General features: G+C 47.7%; 1 protein-coding gene across 4 annotated transcripts in view; it reads right to left on the bottom strand.

Moving 5' to 3' along the window:
• HMGA1 (high mobility group AT-hook 1) overlaps positions 1-21520 on the bottom strand; it is a 184994-nt gene that overhangs the window by 62467 nt on the left and 101007 nt on the right. For all 4 annotated transcript variants that reach the window (XM_063954867.1, XM_063954860.1, XM_063954866.1 and 1 more), the window contains exons 3-4: positions 19222-19290; positions 1762-1857 (exon numbers count right to left, since the gene is read on the bottom strand). In XM_063954867.1, coding sequence (XP_063810937.1) covers positions 1762-1857; positions 19222-19290 — 165 coding nt within the window. The remainder of the gene's footprint in view (positions 1-1761; positions 1858-19221; positions 19291-21520) is intronic.

Below are 21520 nucleotides of genomic sequence, written 5' to 3'. Positions count from 1 at the left end.
TATATATATATATATAATTTTATTTTTTTATTATAGGGAGGGGGGGGGGGGGGGGAGAGTAGCAAATGGACCAACTCACAGATACTAGTAAAATGCACTGAAATGAGAGCCTATCCCATTGGATAGAATAGAGTAATAAAGGTCTGTTTTTTTTATCAAGGACTTTGTACTACAGTAAGCATGCCCTTTTATTTTAATATATATTTTCTTCCTCCACTATTGACTACAGGTGCCAGCAAGTCTTTAATACCTAAGCATGCCATCATTTGTGTCATGCTCTGGCAGCCTTGCTGGGACCAGTAGTCCACCTGTAAAGAATGTAATATACTCATTTTTGTACCCATTGCTCCTGAGGACACGGAGAAAAGACTAACGGGCCCTACACATTTGGCGATCCGCCGCCGAGCTGCCCGACCCGGCGGCGGGGGGCAGTGAAGTTTCTTCACAACCCCCCCCCTCGGCTCCATAGAAGTGCAGTCAAATATGGACGAGATCGTCCATATTGGCCTGCATGCACAGCCGACAGGGCACCAGCGATGCACGAGCACGGGGCCGCGCATCATTCATCGCTGGTGCCTCCACACTGCACGATATGAATGTTCTCGTTCATTAATGAACGAGATCGTTCATATCTTGCAGTCAAATCGCCCAGTGTGTAGGGCTTATTAGTGCTATTGGCACTGGGGCTCGTTATACCCTGTGGGGGCAGGATTGTCATTTTGTGGGCCCCATTCCCCAGAGGAAGTCAGCTCTGGTACCAACTGCCCTAGGGCAAGTGGAAAAATGTTGGCTTGACCCCCATAACACGTTTGACTCAGTGGTTCCACTGTAATAAAAAGTGCTGGGAACACATACTCTGTCGCCAAAATCTATCCAAAAACCTGTCTTGGGAAAAGCACTAGTGTTGGTGAGGCTTAACTAGTGGGACTAGTCATCCGCAGTTTTAAAGGTATACACAGGAGTCACACATCCTCCATAGCAAAGGAATTGAAGTCTTTTACTAACCTCTGTTCAATCAAATGATTTACATGTAGGCTCAATGAATTGCAGGGATGGTTAAGGAAGAGGGCAAGAACTACATGTAGTTGCAAGGTTATCTTCATGACTGGTTCATTTTATATCATAATTTTTTTTTTTTTTTTTTTTTTAAAACACCACCATACACAACTTTTAGTACTGTACTTTGAGCTTATGTATGCCAGGGAAAGCAAACAAATAATCTAAAAATGAAATCTCAAATTGATGCAGCCAAGCTTATCTACACTCACTAGGGTGGCCAATCCCGGGATTTGAGGCCAAAAATGCCGGGATTTGAATCCTGGGATTGAAAGCTCCAATCCCGGGATTCACAGGGTTAGGGTGCACATGCGCATTGTTTTTGTATTGGCCAGGCAGCACTGCCGAGCACTAGCACTTGGGCTCAGCCTCAGACGCTGCCTGGCACCGGATGTATTGCCATGCACGGCGTGACGCCTGCGAGATCACGCTGCGCAGCCCTAGCCGAGCCTGCCGTGTACTTCAGTGCGCCTGCCCTCCTGACACAACAGCGGCTCTGCTGCCGTGCTGTCACTGTGCTACTGCTGACTGCCTCTCGAATTTGGGGACCCCTTCAGTCTATAGTATGTATTTTTGTTGGGTTTTTTATTCGGAGATTGAAATGGGGGTCTAAATTGAAGGACAGTTCAAACCCGGGATCTTTGGAATTCCGGGATTGAGCATTTTTCAATTCCGAATCCCAGGATTGGCCTCCCTAACACTCACCTTGCTATTTGAGGTTTCCTTGTCGAGGTTGCCTTTCTTTGTACTGCCTTTAGGGCGCCCACGTGGACGTTTCGTGGTGGGAGAACCACTTGGCTCCTGCAGAGACAAACTCAGACATTAACATATCGCTTAAAAATAATTTAGTTGGACTGATTCCATAACCTGAGATCTATTGCAAAAAAACGGATTTAATCAGGTCGACTTTTTTAACCATAACGTGGCAAATTGTTAGGTCGGATCAACAAACCTGACGGGCCCTGTACTATGGACAACACGGCATATACTGTATATTTGGCTGAAACACCGTATTCCTAGGCATAGCAGAAGCAGACATACCTTGTTATTTTAAACAGGCATTTCTGGGCAATCACAGCCCTCCTGCATGCCAGGGTCTGTGGAACACTACCTATTGCTAGGGGGTTTCTTTTCAGTCACATTTAGAAAGGCACAATTGCGCCCACAGTAACTACAATAGATTGGGAATTGGTAGGACCATAGGAGTGTATAAAGGAGTCTGTTTTCTGTTTAAAGTGGTTCCGTTTGATCACACAGTACATTTTATCAGGAGGGTTAAACTTCAAATCCAAAAGGCATCATAAACTTCAGATTAGAGCTGGTCTGATGAGGCCATGCAAACGTACTATGGTGCCTACATTCCATCCCTACTGTTCTCCTGAATAGACCCAGTTTGAGAAATTTAAGATGAGAAAGTTAGTTTTTGAACCATGGGCCTGATTCAGAGAAGTATGCAAACCCGATGGTTTGTGTATTACTCTGATGTTAGAGATCGGCTAATGCATAGGATCTGTACTCTGTTCTCTAAAGCACAGCCATTTGGAGGCAGGGCGAGCCAGTGTTGCACATAAAAAAATAAAAATAAAAAAAAAAAAAAAGAAGGGGGGGGGGAGGGGGGGGGGGTTTGGTACCTACCGGTAAATACTTTTCTCTGATTCCACAGGGAACACTGGCAGATTACACAGGGGTATTGAGGCGTGGCTAGTGGTGAGCTGACACTTACTAAAATTTAGACGTGTGAAGCTCCTCCCCCTCAACTACCCATCATCCCCAGTTAGGAAAATGTAGACCAAGAGGGGATGGAAAGGAGGAGGAACAAGCCATTAGATGAACTCACACAAAAAAGACAGAACATAACAGAGCAACAGGTCATCTACAAAAAGCAGGTAAACAATGCAGAGGTGGGCGTCCAGTGTCCCCTGTGGAATCAGAGAAAAGGATTTACCGGTAGGTACCAAAAATACTCTTTTCTCTATCATCCACTAGGGGACACTGGCAGATTACATAGGGGATATCCCAAAGGTTCCCTCACTGGTGGGAGAGCGCTGAGGAACCTGCAAAACGAGAGGCCAAAGCTGCGATCGTGTCAAACCTTAAGAATTTTATAAAGGTATTAACAGAGGATCAAGTTGCCGCACAGCAAAGTTGTAGTGTTGAAGCACAACGTGCAGCCAAGGAGGTTCCTACCAACCTGGTGGAATGTGGTAAAATGGACGCCAGAGGTGGTTATCATTGCCAAGATACGCCTGACGGACAGCAGTGCTAATCCAGCGAGCTAAGGTCTGTTTAGAGGCCGGCCAACCTCTCCTTACTTTGTTCATTTTGTACAACGTTGTATCGGACTTTCGCAAGGAGGCCGTACGGTCGATAGATGCATAAGGCTCTGACAACGTCCAGAATAGAGCTTTCGCCAGATTCATGCCGGAACCACGATAGGCTGATTAATGTGGAATGCAGACACCAAGAAAGTGGATTGGATTGGGTACGAAGCTCAGCCCTGTCCTCATGGAAAACAAGGTATGGAGGTTTACACGAAAGCGCTCCCAATGCAGATACCCTACGAGCTGAAGTCAGCACCAACAGGAAAGCAATCTTCCAAGTAAGATATTTAATATTCACGTCTTCCAGCAGTTCGAACATGGAAGATTGAAGAAAAAGCAACAAAGTTAAGGTCTCAAGAAGCTGTAGGTGGGACAAAAGGTGGTTGAAATCTGAGCGCTCCCTGAAGAAAAGGTTTGCACTTCAGGCAGTATTGCTAGTCTGCGGCGAATGAAAATAGAAAGGGTGGAGATCTGCACCTTCAAAGAGCAGAGACTCGCGTCCAAGCCTTTCTGAAGGAACAGTAAAAGATGGGAGAGACTGAAATGTCTGGATGGAAAACCAAGACCTTCACACCATGATATGCAAGACTTCCATATGCGGGAATAATGGGCAGCCGTAACAGGTTTCCTGGCCTGTAACATAGTGGGAATGACCAATTCTGGGATACCTCTGCTTCTCAAAATAGCGGCTTCAACAGCCACCCCGTTAAACGCAGACGCGCTAAATTGGGGTGTAGAAATGGACCTTGTTTGAGAAGATCCAGCTGGAGTGGAAGTGTCCAAGGCACATCTGCCAGAAGTAGTTGAAGATCTGAGAACCAGCTTCTGTGAGGCCAATCGAGCGCCACCAGAATGACCCTGACAGACTCTTGTTTTATTTGTTTGAGCACTCAAGGCAGAAGAGGAAATGGTGGAAAGATGTATACCAGATCGTAGAGCCAGGGGACCGTAAGGGCGTCCACTGCCTCTGCCACAGGATTGCTTGTTCTTGACACATCTCGGAAGTAGGGTATTCAGTCGTGATGCCATGAGGTCTATTTGAGGGCACCCCCACCTTTGGACAAGGGCCTGGAAAACTTCTGGATGTAGCGCCCATTCTCCCGGATGAATATCCTGGCGGTGGAGATAATTCACCTCCCAGTTGTCCACTCCTGGAATGAACACCGTGGAAAGGATTACTTGTTGTCTTTCAGTACATAGTAGAATCAGATACCTCTCGCATCGCCATGCGACTTGGAGTACCGACTTGTCTATTGGTGTAGGCGTCCGCCGTCCCATTGTCTGATTGTACTCGGACTGGCCGAAAACAAAAAGGTGAGCTGCTTCCAGCAGGGCGTTGTAAATCGCTCTGAGCTCTAATTCATTTATGGGCAACTTGCTTTCTTGAGGTGCTGAAGATAACCCAAATGGCAGAGCTCGGAACTGATAATGTTCCTGTAAATTTGCAAATCACAGGAAATGCCGCTGCGGTTCCCATATGGGGATGTGAAGATACGCATCCTTGATGTCCATGGACACTAAGAACTCCACTCGTTCCAGGTTCGCAATGACCGACTGAATCGATTCCATCTTGAAACGATAACATGTTAGATATTGGTTCAAAGACCAAGTTCAGAATCGGTCTGACTGATCAGTCTGGTTTTGGTAGAACAATGGTTGGAGTAGAACCCCCGACCTCTGGTGTAGAGGAACTAGGAGCAACACCTTGGATAGAAAGAGGGACTGAATCGCCGCTTTCAGAACTATTGACTTATCCTGAGAGGCCGGCAGACTTGTAAAAATAATAAATAAATAAAATAAATCTAGTCGGTGGAAAAACTATTCTGTATCCTGTAGTTACCAAACGGTGAATCCAGGTGTCTGTGGTGGTCTGTTCCCAAATGTGATGAAATAAATAAATAAAAGATGACCGCCCACCTGTGGAACCCCCAGGTGGGACGGGAGACCGTCATGCCACCTGTTTTTCATCGGGCTTGGTCTCTGGACGACGGGCTATCGTTTGTGTCCAGCCCCTACATCTGCCACCTCTATTCTGTGTAGCGGCACCTCTGCCACGAAAGGACTGCAGGGCCCGAAAGGACTGGAAAGAAGGACCAGTATGGACACGCCCGGCAGGCAATGTTGCAGACTGTAAAAAAAATAATAAGAATTTACTCACCGGTAATTCTATTTCTCGTAGTCCGTAGTGGATGCTGGGAACTCCGTAAGGACCATGGGGAATAGACGGCTCCGCAGGAGACTGGGCACATCTAAAGAAAGAATTAGGACTATCTGGTGTGCACTGGCTCCTCCCCCTATGACCCTCCTCCAAGCCTCAGTTAGGACACTGTGCCCGGAAGAGCTGACACAATAAGGAAGAATTTTGAATCCCGGGTAAGACTCATACCAGCCACACCAATCACACCGTATAACTCGTGATAGGAACCCCGGTTAACAGTATGATAACAAAAGGAGCCTCTGAACAGATGGCTCGCAATAATAACCCGATTTGTGTAACAATAACTATTTACAAGTATTGCAGACAATCCGCACTTGGGATGGGCGCCCAGCATCCACTACGGACTACGAGAAATAGAATTACCGGTGAGTAAATTCTTATTTTCGCTGACGTCCTAGTGGATGCTGGGAACTTCGTAAGGACCATGGGGATTATACCAAAGCTCCCAAACGGGCTGGAGAGTGCGGACGACTCTGCAACACCGAATGAGAGAACTCCAGGTCCTCCTCAGCCAGGGTATCAAATTTGTAGAATTTTGCAAACGTGTTTGCCCCTGACCAAGTAGCAGCTCGGCAAAGTTGTAAAGCAGAGACCCCTCGGGCAGCCGCCCAAGATGAGCCCACCTTCCTTGTGGAATGGGCTTTTACAGATTTAGGCTGCGGTAGTCCTACCGCAGAATGCGCCAGCTGAATAGTGCTACAAATCCAGCGCGCAATAGTCTGCTTAGAAGCAGGAGCACCCAGTTTGTTGGGTGCATACAGGATAAACAGCGAGTCCGTTTTCCCGACTCCAGCCGTCCTGGAAACATAAATTTTCAGGGCTCTGACTACGTCCAGTAACTTGGAATCCTCCAAGTTCCCAGTAGCCGCAGGCACCACAATAGGCTGGTTCAAGTGAAACGCTGATACCACCTTCGGGAGAAACTGAGGACGAGTCCTCCATTCTGCCCTATCCATATGGAAAATCAGATAAGGGCTTTTATAGGACAAAGCCGCCAATTCTGACACGCCTGGCCGAAGCCAGGGCCAACAGCATGACCACTTTCCACGTGAGATATTTCACATCCACAGTCTTAAGTGGTTTAAACCAATGTGATTTCAGGAACTCCAAAACCACATTGAGATCCCAAGGTGCCACTGGGGGCACAAAAGGAGGCTGAATATGCAGAACTCCCTTGACAAAAGTCTGAACTTCAGGCAGGGAAGCCAGTTCTTTCTGGAAGAAAATCGACAGGGCCGAAATCTGGACCTTAATGGACCCCAATTTGAGGCCCAATGTCACCCCTGTTTGCAGGAAATGCAGGAATCGACCCAGTTGAAATTCCTCCGTTGGGGCCTTCCTGGCCTCACACCAAGCAACATATTTTCGCCAAATGCGGTGATAATGGTTTGCGGTGACATCCTTCCTGGCTTTGATCAGGGTAGGAATGACTTCCTCCGGAATACCCTTTTCCTTCAGGATCCGGTGTTCAACCGCCATGCCGTCAAACGCAGCCGCGGTAAGACTTGGAACAGACAGGGCCCCTGCTGCAGCAGGTCCTGTCTGAGCGGCAGAGGCCAAGGGTCCTCTGAAAGCATCTCTTGAAGTTCCGGGTACCAAGCTCTTCTTGGCCAATCCGGAACCACGAGTATAGTTTTCACTCCTCGCCTTCGTATTATTCTCAGTACCTTGGGAATGAGAGGCAGAGGAGGAAACATAAATCGACTGGTACACCCACGGTGTTACTAGAGCGTCCACAGCGATCGCCTGAGGGTCCCTTGACCTGGCGCAATATCTTTTTAGCTTTTTGTTGAGGCGGGACGCCATCATGTCCACCTGTGGTCTTTCCCACCGGTTTACCAGCATTTGGAAGACTTCTGGATGAAGTCCCCATTCTCCCGGGTGGAGGTCGTGCCTGCTGAGGAAGTCTGCTTCCCAGTTGTCCACTCCCGGAATGAACACTGCTGTCAGTGCTAACACATGATTTTCCGCCCATCGGAGAATCCTTGTGGCTTCTGCCATTGCCCTCCTGCTTCTTGTGCCGCCCTGTCTGTTTACATGGGCGACCGCAGTGATGTTGTCTGATTGGATCAGTACCGACTGGTTCTGAAGCAGGGGCCTTGCTTGGCTTAGGGCATTGTAGATGGCCCTTAGCTCCAGAATATTTATGTGAAGCGAAATCTCCTGATCTGACCACAGTCCTTGGAAATTTCTTCCCTGTGTGACTGCCCCCCAGCCCCGAAGGCTGGCATCCGTGGTCACCAGGACCCAGTCCTGTATTCCGAATCTGCGGCCCTCTAGTAGATGAGCCCTCTGCAGCCACCACAGCAGCGACACCCTGGTCCTTGCCGACAGGGTTATCCGCTGTTGCATCTGGAGATGGGACCCGGACCATTTGTCCAACAGGTCCCACTGGAAAGTCCTTGCGTGGAACCTTCCGAATGGAATTGCTTCGTACGAAGCTACCATTTTTCCCAGGACTCGTGTGCATTGATGTACCGACACCTGTCCCGGTTTTAGGAGGTCTCCGACTAGAGATGACAACTCCTCGGCTTTTTCCACTGGAAGAAACTTTTTTCTGGTCTGTGTCCAGAATCATTCCCAGGAACAGAAGACGTGTCGTCGGGACCAGCTGTGACTTTGGAATATTGAGAATCCAGCCGTGCTGCTGTAGCACTTCCCGAGAAAGTGCTACCCCCACTACCAACTGTTCTTTGGACCTCGCCTTTATCAGGAGATCGTCCAAGTACGGGATAATTAAAACTCCCTTCTTGCGAAGGAGTATCATCATTTCGGCCATTACCTTGGTAAAGACCCTCGGTGCCGTGGATAACCCAAACGGCAGCGTCTGGAACTGATAGTGACAGTCCTGTACCACAAATCTGAGGTACTCCTAGTGAGGGGGGTAAATGGGGACATGTAGGTACGCATCCTTGATGTCCAGGGAGACCATGTAATCCCCCTCGTCAAGGCTCGCAATAACCGCCCTGAGCGATTCCATCTTGAACTTGAACCTTTTGATATAAGTGTTCAAGGCTTTTAAATTTAAGATGGGTCTCACCGAACCGTCCGTGGATAGCCACCAACACTGCCTCCCTGGCAGAGGGAGTTGCTGGTAAGGCAGATTTTAGAAAACGAAGGGGGGGGGGGGGGGGGACGTCTCGAATTCCAGCCTGTACCCCTGAGATACTACTTGAAGGGTCCAGGGATCCACCTGTGAGAGCCCACTGCGTGCTGAAATTTCTGAGACGGGCCCCCACCGTACCCGGGTCCGCCTGTGAAGCCCCAGCGTCATGTGGACTTACCGGACGCGGGGGAGGACTTTTGCTCTTGGGAACTGGCTGTATGCTGCAGCTTTTTCCCTCTACCTTTGCCTCTCGGCAGAAAGGACGCGCCTCGAGCCCTCTTGTGTTTTTGGGGCCGAAAGGACTGTACTTAATACGGTGCTTTCTTTTGCTGTGGGGTAGCTTGTGGCAAAAATGTCGATTTCCCAGCCGTAGCTGTGGAAACGAGGTCTGAAAGACCATCCCCAAACAGTTCCACCCCCTTATAAGGCAAAACTTCCATGTGCCTTTTTGAATCGGCATCACCTGACCACTGCCGAGTCCATAACCCCCTTCTGGCGGCAATGGACATTGCACTTTATTTTTGATGCCAGCCGGCAAATATCCCTCTGTGCATCACGCATGTATAAGACAGCGTCTTTTATATGCTCTACTGTCAGCAAAATATTGTCCCTATCCAGGGTATCAATATTATCCAACAGGGAATCTGACCACGCGGCAGCAGCACTGCACATCCATGCTGATGCAATCGCTGGTCGCAATATAATGCCCGTGTGTGTATATATAGCTTTTAGGGTAGCTTCCTGCTTTCTATCGGCAGGATCCTTTAGGGCGGCCGTATCCGGAGACGGTAGTGCCACCTGTTTTGATAAACGTGTAAGCGCTTTATCTACCCTAGGGGATGTTTCCCAACGTGACCTATCCTCTGGCGGGAAAGGGTACGCTGCCAATAACCGTTTAGAAATTATCAATTTCTTATCGGGGGAAGTCCAGGCTTCCGCACACACCTCATTTAATTCCTCAGATGCAGGAAAAACTACTGGGAGTTTCTCACCGAACATAATACCCTTTTTTGTGGTACCTGGGGTACTATCAGAAATGTGTAATACATTTTTCATTGCCTCAATCATGTAACGGGTGGACCTATTGGAGGGTACATTAGTCTCATCGTCGTCGACACTGGAGTCGGTATCCGTGTCGACATCTGAGGTAGCGGGCGTTTTAAAGCCCCTGATGACATTTGAGACGCTGGAACAGTCACAAGCTGAGTAGCCGGCTGTCCTATGTCGTCAAACCTTTTATGTAAGGAGCTGACACTGTCATGTAATTCCTTCCATAAGTCCATCCACACAGGTGTCGACCCTTCAGGGGGTGACAACACACTTACAGGCATTTGCTCTGCCTCCACATCATTTTCCTCATCATACATGTCGACACAGCGGTACCGACACAGCACACACACAGGGAATGCTCTGACAGAGGACAGGACCCCACAAAGCCCTTTGGGGAGACAGAGGGAGAGTATGCCAGCACACACCAGAGCGCTATATACCACAGGGATATCACCTATAAAGTGCGTTTCCCCTTATAGCTGCATATATATTATACTGCGCCTAAATTTGTGCCCCCCCCTCTCTTTTTTACCCTTTCTGTAGTGCAGGACTGCAGGGGAGAGCCAGGGAGCGATCCTTCCAGCGGAGCTGTGAGGGAAAATGGCGCCAGTGTGCTGAGGGAGATGGCTCCGCCCCTTTTCCGGCGGGCTTTCTCCCGCAATTTTAAGATTTCTGGCAGGGGTTAATATACACCTATATAGCCTCTGGGGCTATATATGGTGTCAGTTTGCCAGCCAAGGTGTTATTTATTGCTGCTCAGGGCCCCCGCCCACTGGGACGGGAACCCAGCATCCTCTACGGACTAAGAGAAAAAGGGATTTACCGGTAGGTATTAAAATCCTATTTTCTCCTACGTCCTAGAGCATGTTGCGGACACTTCAAGAACCATGGGGTTTATACCGAAGCACAAGAACGGGCGGGAGAGTGCGGATGACTCTGCAGCACCAATTGACCAAACAAGGGGTCTTCCTTAGCCAGTGTATCAAACTTAGAAAGATTAAGAGTGTTTAACCACTCTAACTCCTGGCGCAAATAAAAATTGAATTTAAGATGGCTATACAGCAGCTGCAAGCACTGGGGGACTGCTAATTCCCTCAACCAACTAGAAAATATATACACAAAAGTGCTGCGCTTGATGTATGCTTAATAACAATTAATAAAAAGAAAAAAATATTTTTTATATATATAGGTGTCTGCTTAGATCAAATTAAAACACATATGGAACTTGCTGGTAAATTATAAACAAATTTAATTACACATACAATTATAAACAAAAACCATTTAAAAGAAGCTCAAGCACACTGAAAGACGTTTCTAAAATGTCACTTAGTTGAAGTGATTCGTAACAATGTATCCGCAATGCTGCCACATAGACCTTAATTGTGGTCTCTTAGTATCAATGAACTGAATTGCAACAGTTAAAGCCTGCACGAGAAACTTTAACTCCTGTCCTCAGTGCTACTGGCGTCCCAGTGCAGAGGAAATGATGCTGATCATATTTACCCGACCTGCGGGGAGATTCAGGAGAAAACGGAGTACCTTCCAAGCGTCCGCCGCCGGCACTATCGCGGTGCAGATGCTTCTGTCCTGGCGGGCGGATACGGACGCTGCTCTGGAGTGCTGACCTGGTGTTCCGGTAATTCCAAGCGTCCGCCGCCGGCACTAGTGTGGTGCAGATGATTCTGTCCTGGCGGGCGGGTTAGGACGCTGCAGTGGAAGACTGACCAAGTGTACCGGTGCAGGTTCTCTGAGGCTGTTTGTCAAATTCAAATTCGCCGCTGTAGGGAAAAGTGGCTAGCGGTAATCAGTGCGCACTGGACGCACTGATTACCGCTAGCCACTTTTCCCTACAGCGGCGAATTTGAATTTGAGAACCTGCACCGGTACACTTGGTCAGTCTTCCACTGCAGCGTCCAAACCCGCCCGCCAGGACAGAATCATCTGCACCACACTAGTGCCGGCGGCGGACGCTTGGAATTACCGGAACACCAGGTCAGCACTCCAGAGCAGCGTCCGTATCCGCCCGCCAGGACAGAAGCATCTGCACCGCGATAGTGCCGGCGGCGGACGCTTGGAAGGTACTCCGTTTTCTCCTGAATCTCCCCGCAGGTCGGGTAAATATGATCAGCATCATTTCCTCTGCACTGGGACGCCAGTAGCACTGAGGACAGGAGTTAAAGTTTCTCGTGCAGGCTTTAACTGTTGCAATTCAGTTCATTGATACTAAGAGACCACAATTAAGGTCTATGTGGCAGCATTGCGGATACATTGTTACGAATCACTTCAACTAAGTGACATTTTAGAAACGTCTTTCAGTGTGCTTGAGCTTCTTTTAAATGGTTTTTGTTTATAATTGTATGTGTAATTAAATTTGTTTATAATTTACCAGCAAGTTCCATATGTGTTTTAATTTGATCTAAGCAGACACCTATATATATAAAAAATATTTTTTTCTTTTTATTAATTGTTATTAAGCATACATCAAGCGCAGCACTTGTGTATATATTTTCTAGTGTATCAAACTTGTAAAACTTTGCAAAAAAGTGTTTGAACCTGACCAAGTAGCTGCGCGGCAAAGCTGTAATGCCGAGACCCCCCGGGCAGCCACCCAGGATGAGCCCACCTTTCTGGTAGAATGGGCCTTCACCGATTTCGGTAACGGCAATCCAGCCGTAGAATGAGCCTGCCGAATCGTATTACAGATCCAGCGTGCAATAGTCTGCTTGGAAGCAGGAGCCCCAATCTTGTTGGGATCATACAGGACAAACAGCCTCCGTTTTCCTAATCTGAGCCGTTCTGGCTACATTAATTTTCAAAGCTCTGACCACCCACATCTAGAGACTTTGATTCCTCTAAGGCGTCAGTAGCCACTGGCACCACAATAGGTTGGTTCATGTGAAACGATGACATCACTTTTGGCAGAAATTGCTGACGAGTTCTCAACTCCGCTCTATCTTCATGGAAGATCAAATAGGGGCTCTTGTGAGACAAAGCCGCCAATTCAGACACCCGCCTTGCAGAGGCCAAGGCCAACCGCATGATCACTTTCCAAGTGACGAATTTCAACTCTACCTTACGTAAAGGTTCAAACCAATGAGAGTGCAGGAACTGCAACACCACGTTAAGATCCCATGGCGCCACCGGGTGCACAAAGGGAGGTTGGATGTGCAGCACGCCTTTCACGAAAGTCTGAACTTCCGGAAGGGAAGCCAATTCTTTTTAAAAGAAAATTGATAAGGCCGAAATTTGTACTTTAATTGAACCTAACTTTAGGCCCGCATCCACCCCTGCTTGCAAAAAATGGAGAAAACGGCCCAGCTGAAATTCTTCCGTAGGAGCCTTCTTGGATTCACACCAAGACACATTTTCTCCAAATACGGTGATAATGTTTCGCCGTTACCTCTTTTCTAGCCTGAAGCAGTGTGGGAATTACTTCACCGGGAATACCCTTTCAGGCTAGGATCCTGCGTTCAACCTCCAAGCCGTCAAACGAAGCCCTGGTAAGTCTTGGTACACGCACGGCCCCTTCTGTAACAGATCATCTCGTAGAGGATGAGGCCAGGGATCTCCTATGAGCAATTCCTGAAGATCTGGATACCAGGCCCTCCTTGTCCAGTCTGGAACAATGAGGATTGCATGAACCCTTGTTCTTCTTATGATCTTTATCACTTTTGGAATGAGTGGAATCGGAGGGAACACACATACCGACTGAAACACCCACGGTGTCACTAGGGCGTCCACTGCTATTGCTTGACGGTCCCTCGACCTGGAACAATATCTCAGAAGTTTGTTGAGGTGAGACGCCAACATGTCTATTTGAGGAATTCCCCAATGACTTGTCACTTCTGCAAAGACCCCTTGATGAAGACCCCACTCTCCTGGATGGAGATCGTGTCTGCTGAGGAAGTCTGCTTCCCAGTTGTCCACACCTGGAATGAAGACCGCTGACATGCCTTTCCGCCCAGCGGAAAACTTGTGGCTTCTGCCATTGCCGCTCTGCTCTTCGTTCCGCCCTGGCGGTTTACGTACGCCACTGCTATGTTGTCCGACTGAATCAAGACGGGCAGATTGCGAAGAAGATGTTCCGCTTGTAGAAGGCCGTTGTAAATGGCCCTTAATTACAGAATGTTTATGTGTAGACAAGCTTCCTGGCTTGACCATTTTCCCTGGAAATTTTCCCCGTGTGACTGCACCCCAGCCTCGGAGACTCGCATCCGTGGTCACCAGGATCCCGAACCCGCGTCCCTCTAGGAGGTGAGAGCTGTGCAGCCACCACAGGAGTGAGATTCTGGTCTTTGAAGACAGGATTATCTGTCTGTGCATGTGCAGATGGGGTCCAACAGGTCCCACTGAAACACTGGCATGGAATCTGCCAAACTGAATGGCCTCGTAGGCCGCCACCATCTTCCCTAGCAACCGAGTGCATTGATGAATCGACACTCTTGCTGGCTTCAGAATCTGTTTGACCAGGTTCTGAATTTCCAGAGCCTTTTCCACTGGAAGAAAAACCTGTCATTCCGTGTCCAGAATCATACCCAAGAACGACAGCCTTGTCGTCGGATCCAACTGTGATTTTGGCAAGTTTAGGAGCCAACCATGTTGCAGAATGGTCAGGGAGAGCGTCATGCTCTGCAGTAACTGTTCCTTGGACCTCGCTTTTATCAGGAGATCGTCCAAGTATGGAATAATTGTGACTCCTTGCTTGCGCAGGAGAACCATAATTTCCGCCATAACTTTGGTCTGTCCACGGCTCTGAGGGTTTTCACCAAACTGCAACGTCTGAAATTGGTAAGGACAATCCTGAACAGCAAACCTCAGGTAAGCCTGATGTGGAGGATATATGGGGACGTGTAAGTAGGCATCCTTTATGTCGACCGACACCATAAAATCCCCTTCCTCCAGACTGGAGACCACTGCTCGGAGAGACTCCATCTTGAATTTGAATTTTCTTAGATAGAAATTGAGGGATTTTAAGTTCAGAATTGGTCTGACTGAGCTGTCCGGCTTCGGGACCACGAACAGGCTCGAATAAAAGCCTTCTCCCTGTTGTGACGGGGGCACCGTGACAATGACTTGATTTTGACATAGCTTTTGTATAGCATCGCATACCACCTCCCTGTCCGGAAGAGAAACTGGTAAGGTGGATTTGAAAAATCGTCGAGGGGGAATGTCTTGAAACTCCAGCTTGTACCCTTGGGACACTATTTCTAATACCCATGGGTCTAGGGCCGAATGAACCCAGAAATGACTGAAGAGTCTGAGACGTGCCCCCAATGGTGCGGACTCCTGCAGAGGAGTCCCAGCGTCCTGCGGTGGATTTGGTAGAAGCCGGAGAGGACTTCTGCTCTTGGGAACCTGCCACAGCCGGTGACCTTTTTCCCTTTCCTCTTCCTCTAGAAGCAAGGAAGGAAGACCCACTTCCTCTTTTGTATTTATTGGGCCGAAAGGACTGCATCTGATAGTGGTGCGTTTTCTTTTGTTGTGCAGGAACATAAGGTAAAAATGATGACTTACCCGCGGTAGCCGTAGATACCAGGTCAGCAAGGCAGTCACCAAACAAGACACCACCTTTATACGGCAGAGACTCCATAGCCTTCTTAGAGTCAGCATCAGCATTCCATTGATGAATCCACAATGCTCTCCTAGCTGAGACTGCCATAGCATTGGCCCTTGATCCCAAAAGGCCAATGTCCCTCGCAGCTTCCTTAAGGTAGGCTGCAGCATCCCTGATATGACCCAGTGTCAAAAGAATGCTATCCCTATCCAGGGTATCCATCTCCGATGACAAGTTGTCTGCCCACTTTTCAATAGCGCTACTGACCCACACTGAAGCAATGGCAGGTCTGAGTAGCGTACCCGTAGTGACATAGATGGATTTCAATGTATTTTCCTGCTTATGAAAAGCAGGTTCCTTTAGGGCTGCCGTGTCAGTAGACGGAAGTGCCACCTTTTTGGACAGCCGTGATAGAGCTTTGCCCACAGTAGGGGGCGACTCCCACTTTTCCCTATCCCCAGAGGGGAACGGATATGCCACCAGAATTCTCTTGGGAGTCTGAAAAGGTTTGGGAGAATCCTGACAAGAAGTTTCAAACAGCGTGTTCAGTTCATGAGAGGGAGGAAACGTTACCTCAGGTTTCTTTCCCTTAAACATACAGACCCTAGTATCAGGAACAGCAGGATCCTCCGTGATATGTAACACGTCTTTTATCGCCACAATCATGTACTGAATGCTCTTAGCCAGTTTCAGATTTAATCTGGCATCACTATAGTCGACACTGGAGTCCGAGTCCGTGTCGGTATCTGTATCTGCTATCTGGGTAAAAACGCTTTTGTGACCCCGAGGGGGTCTGAACTTATGACAACACATCCTCCACGGATTTCTTCCGTGCCTGAGTCTGAGACGCAGACTTATCCAATCTCTTTTTTAATAGAGCCACATTCGCATTCAAAGCACTCGAAAGATTTACCCAATCAGGCGTCGGCGGTGCCGACAGGGTCACTCCCACAGTCGTCTTTCCCTAATCCAGTCTCCTCCTGGGAAGAGCACTCAGCCTCAGACATGCCGACACACGAGTACCGACACCACAAACACTGGGCATATAGGGGACAGACCCACAGTAAAGCCTGTCAGAGAAACACAGGGAGTGTGCCAGCTCACAACCCGGCGCCTATCCCGGTTCTGAAACTTTTTATATAATGCCTCAGACCTGTTAACGCTTTCATATCATTAATCCAGAACCAAATTAACTGTGCCCCCCCCCCCCCCCCCCGTTTTGCACACTGTTACTTGATAGAGCAGTGTTGAGGAAGGACCAGCGTCTCTGCAGATCTGTGAAGAGAAAATGGCGCCGATGAGAGCTGTGAGGGCTAAGCCACGCCCCCTGCTATTTTTTTAATTATTTATACTGGCGGGGGTTCGGATTTAGTGCCTAGGCACTTAAATACCACATAGCCAGTCTCAAAATGTGGATTTTATGCTGCCCAGAGCACCCCCCCCCCCCCCTGCACCCTGTAGTGCCGCTGTGTGAGTGGGAGTATGGCGCGCAGCGCGGCCGCTGTGCGGTACCTCAAAGCCGTCACTGAAGTCTTCTGATCTACTCACCCGTCTGACTACTGGCTCTGTAAGGGGCGTGACGGCAGGCTCCGGGAACAAGCATCTAGGCGTACCTAGCGCTCAGACCCTCAGGAGCTAATGGTGTCCTGTAGCCTAAGAAGCAGAGCCTTGAAACTCACAGAAGTAGGTCTGCTTCTCTCCCCTCAGTCCCACGAAGCAGGGAGCCTGTTGTCAGCAGTGCTCCCTAAAAATAATAAACCTAACAAAAGTCTTTTTTCAGAGAAACTCAGGAGAGCTCCTCAGTGTGCATCCAGTCTCTCTGGGCACAGATTCTAAACTGGAGTCTGGAGGAGGGGCATAGAGGGAGGAGCCAGTTCACACCCCTTTTAAAGTCTTAAAGTGCCCATGTCTCCTGCGGATCCCGTCTATACCCTATGGTTCTTGAAGTGTCCCCAGCATCTTCTAGGACGTAGGAGAAAAACACCCTGTGAGCCTTCTGGTGAGCAGTATATAACTAGTGCAGTAGCGCTGTACCTGCTCGCCAGTGGGGAATTAATAAACACACGAGCGCGGCGGTGCAGAGCCGCCAAGAACTTCACATTACTGCTGCTGCTGGCGCTCAATGAGCGCAGGTCCCGGCCACTGAAGGGAGAGGAACTCACAGTGCTGCCCGGCTCAGTCAGCGGTGCTTCCGGCTGGCACTCCGAGCACGGATGTGCTGTTATAGTGGGTCTGTCAGTCCTTTAGTGAGGGGCTGCAGGATCCCAGATAGGTATTACAGCGACTTTGTATGAGCCCTGGTAACCCGATTCAAAACCCCTTTCCACACTTTTAAAGTAAGTGGGGAAGGGTAGACAGTGAGCCTGCATACAAGAAAATAGAACAAAAATTAAAAAAAACACTCAAGTGGACACTGGAGTTATCTCCAGTAAGTCCAGCTCCCTAGGGCACATTTTTCTAACAGGGGATGATGGGTAGTTGAGGGGGAGGAGCTTCACACATCTAAACTTTAATAAGTGCCAGCTCCCACTAGCCACGCCTCAATACCCCTGTGTAATCTGCCAGTGTCCCCTAGTGGATGATAGAGAAATGAGAGCATGTCCCCCCCGTTTCCTTGGTGTGCCAATACCAGGGTCTGCATCTTCCAATGCAGATTTCGTGGCTTTGGAGCCGTGAGAGGTAATTGAAGTAGCCTCAGGCTCACTCAGATGGCCAATGTTTTCACACAGTAATCCGCCTGAACAGACAACCATTTCCACAAGACTCCTCCTACTGTATTAGCATATTTTCACATCGCTGCTGTGTCCATCTCTGAATAAGGCCCCATTCAGTATTTTCTGTAACCGTAAAGTTACAAAAATATGTTGCATAGCAATTCCTTTTTATCGTATAACTGGAAAGAACTGAATGTAAAGAAAATGGGGGTCTATTAACCGAGCTTCAGATGGAGATAAAGTGGATGGAGATATAGTCCAAACCAACCAGCTGGTAACTTATTTTTCAAATACAGTCTGCAATGTGGCTGTTAGGAGCTGATTGGCTGGGGCTTTATCTCCATCCGAGGCTTAGTAAAGAGATCCCATGGTCATTTACATAAGCCATCATTTTTATTTTTTTTCAAAGTCTGAACATAGAATTGGAAAAGAACTTCAAATTTCAGTTCCATTATAAAAGGATTTTTTTTTTTAATCAGATTAACAAATAAGTACCACACATTGTTAGTTCTTTGTTGAAAGATCAGCATACTATCACTTGAGTTTAGCTTTGTACAATTAAAGTTTATTATCCATGTTTGTACTTTACCTATTTAGAATTCTACATCAGAGCACCAAATTAATCTATAATCTTACGCTCTTATTTTGTGTGTATTGCCAGTTTAATGACCAGTTAGGAGGCAATCAATTTGCTGACTGACAGGATCTCAGCGGTCAGGATACACAGATGCCGGAATCCCCAGACCCGGAATACAGGCACACAGGGGCTATTCACACTTGTGGGTGTCCATGACACCCATAGAGTGGTAACAGATCCTGTGGCGAGCGCAATGAGCCACTGAGACCGCAGCATGGCTAGCACAGCGAGCATGCAAGAGGACTCCGTGCTCGTCCTGCTGCCGGCATTCTCGGGGCCAGGATGCAGCTGTCTGGATAGAGACAACCGGCATCCCGTCCGTTGGGAATCTATATGTATTCCAGATTAACAACTGGAAGACACAGGAATGCTGCCCTGCAAAACAACTTTCAGGAACTGAAGGTATTGAATGTTTTACATTTGTTGTCTTATTTTATTTTTCATCATTCCTTAAACTAAAACCATTATTCTACAATGATTTCAGTTAAACACTTGAGATAAAGATGTTTATGAAGTACACGGTCTTATCGTGCAGAACTAAATACATGGGTACTGAGCGGCTTACCGTGCTCTCTTGTGCATCACTCTGTAATTTGGTAGGAGAGCTGGGTTTGACTGACTGGCTTGAAGACTCCTGAGTAAACAGAAATAATGTATATACTGTATTGGTGATTTGAACACTAGTTTTTGTTGACACATCCCACTAATTTAGTTCAACAGGCTATAACATGTTCATACCTCGTTTAGCACAGTATTTATATAAAACCCCAGAGGTAATTTACAGATGTGTACTCCTACATCTAGACTCCATAGACCATGCAGCCAGAGATGCCTGGCGTGAGTGAGCCAGTGGGTTTCATGCACCTCTGCCAACGTCAGGGGTCTTTTGGCAGAAAATACATCTTAGTCACAAAGTGACTAGGATGCATGAAGAGACTGTGCTGATTGATTTGATATGACACTCGTATATTGTGAGTGACTGAGTCTGTAAAAGCAAAACAGAACTTGTATTGAAAAAAGCTGCTGCTGCTACATTGTAGCACTTCGTATACAGATTCAGGGACTTTGTCACGCACAGATATACAAGCATCATATCAAACTAATCAGCTGTCTGCTTGTGCGTCCTAGTCGAATTGCAATTAAGACAATTTAAACAAAAAAAAAATTATATATATATATATATATATATATATATATATATATATATATATATATATATATATATATATATATATATATATATATATATATATATATATATAGATTTTAAACCTACCGGTAAATCTTTCTCCTAGTCCATAGAGGATGCTGGGGACTCCGTAAGGACCATGGGGATTTACGGGCTCCGCAGGAGACATGGGCACTAAAAAAAGAACTTTAGGTATGGGTGTGCACTGGCTCCTCCCTCTATGCCCCTCCTCCAGACCTCAGTTAGAGAAACTGTGCCCAGAGGAGACTGACAGTACGAGGAAAGGATTTTTGTTAATCCAAGGGCAAGATTCATACCAGCCACACCAATCACACCGTATAACTCGGGTAATACGAACCAGTTAACAGCATGAAACATAGCCTCAGTCAGAGACTGAACAAAACTGTAACATAACCCTTATGTAAGCAATAACTATATACAAGTCTTGCAGAAGCAGTACGCACTGGGACGGGCACCCTGCATCCTCTACAGACTAGGAGAAAAAGATTTACCGGTAGGTTTAAAATCTTATTTTCTTACGTCCGAGGATGCTGGGGACTCCGTAAGGACCATGGGGATTATACCAAAGCTCCCAAACAGGTGGGAGAGTGCGGATGACTCTGCAGCACAGATTGAGCAAACATGAGGTCCTCCTCAGCCAGGGTATCAAACTTGTAAAATTTTGCAAAGGTGTTTGAACCCGACCAGGTAGCTGCTCGGCACAACTGTAATGCCGAGACGCCTCGGGCAGCCGCCCAAGCAGAGCCCACCTTCCTAGTGGTATGGGCCTTAACCGATTTTGGTAACGGCAATCCAGCCGTAGAATGAGCCTGCTGAATTGTGTTACAGATCCAGCGAGCAATAGTCTGCTTAGAAGCAGGAGCGCCAACCTTGTTGATTGCATACAGGACAAACAGTGCCTCTGTTTTTCTGACCCGAGCCGTTCTGGCCACGTAAATTTTCAAAGCCCTGACTACATCAAGGGACTCGGAATCCTCAAAGTCTCGCGTAGCCACAGGCACCACAATAGGTTGGTTCATATGAAAAGATGAAACCACTTTTGCCAAGAATTGAGGACGAGTCCGCAATTCTGCTCTATCCACATGGAAAACTAGATAGGGGCTTTTGTGAGACAAAGCCGCCAACCCCGACACTCGCCTAGCCGAAGCCAAGGCTAACAACATAACCACTTTCCAAGTAGGATACTTTAATTCCACCGTTTTAAGTGGTTCAAACCAGTGGGACTTAAGGAAACGCAACACCACGTTAAAAGGTCCCAAGGCGCAACCGGAGGTACAAAAGGAGGCTGAATATGCAGCACTCCCTTCACAAAAGTCTGTACTTCTGGGAGAGAAGCTAATTCCTTCTGAAAGAAAATGGATAGGGCCGAAATCTGAACCTTAATGGAGCCTAATTTTAGGCCCAAATTCAAGTGAAGGAAACGGCCCAGATGGAATTCTTCCGTAGGAGCCTTCCTGGCCTCACACCAAGAAACATACTTCCGCCATATACGGTGATAATGTTTAGCCGTCACGTCCTTCCTAGCCTTTATCAGAGTAGGAATGACCTCATCCGGAATACCCTTTTCCGCTAGGATCAACCGCCATGCCGTCAAACGCAGCCGCGGTAAGTCTTGGAACAGACAGGGCCCCTGTTGCAACAGGTCCTGTCTTAG

The sequence above is a fragment of the Pseudophryne corroboree genome, chromosome 2 (genome assembly GCF_028390025.1).
Source record: "Pseudophryne corroboree isolate aPseCor3 chromosome 2, aPseCor3.hap2, whole genome shotgun sequence".
NCBI lineage: Eukaryota > Metazoa > Chordata > Amphibia > Anura > Myobatrachidae > Pseudophryne > Pseudophryne corroboree.
This window is presented reverse-complemented; position numbering and strand designations above follow the sequence as displayed.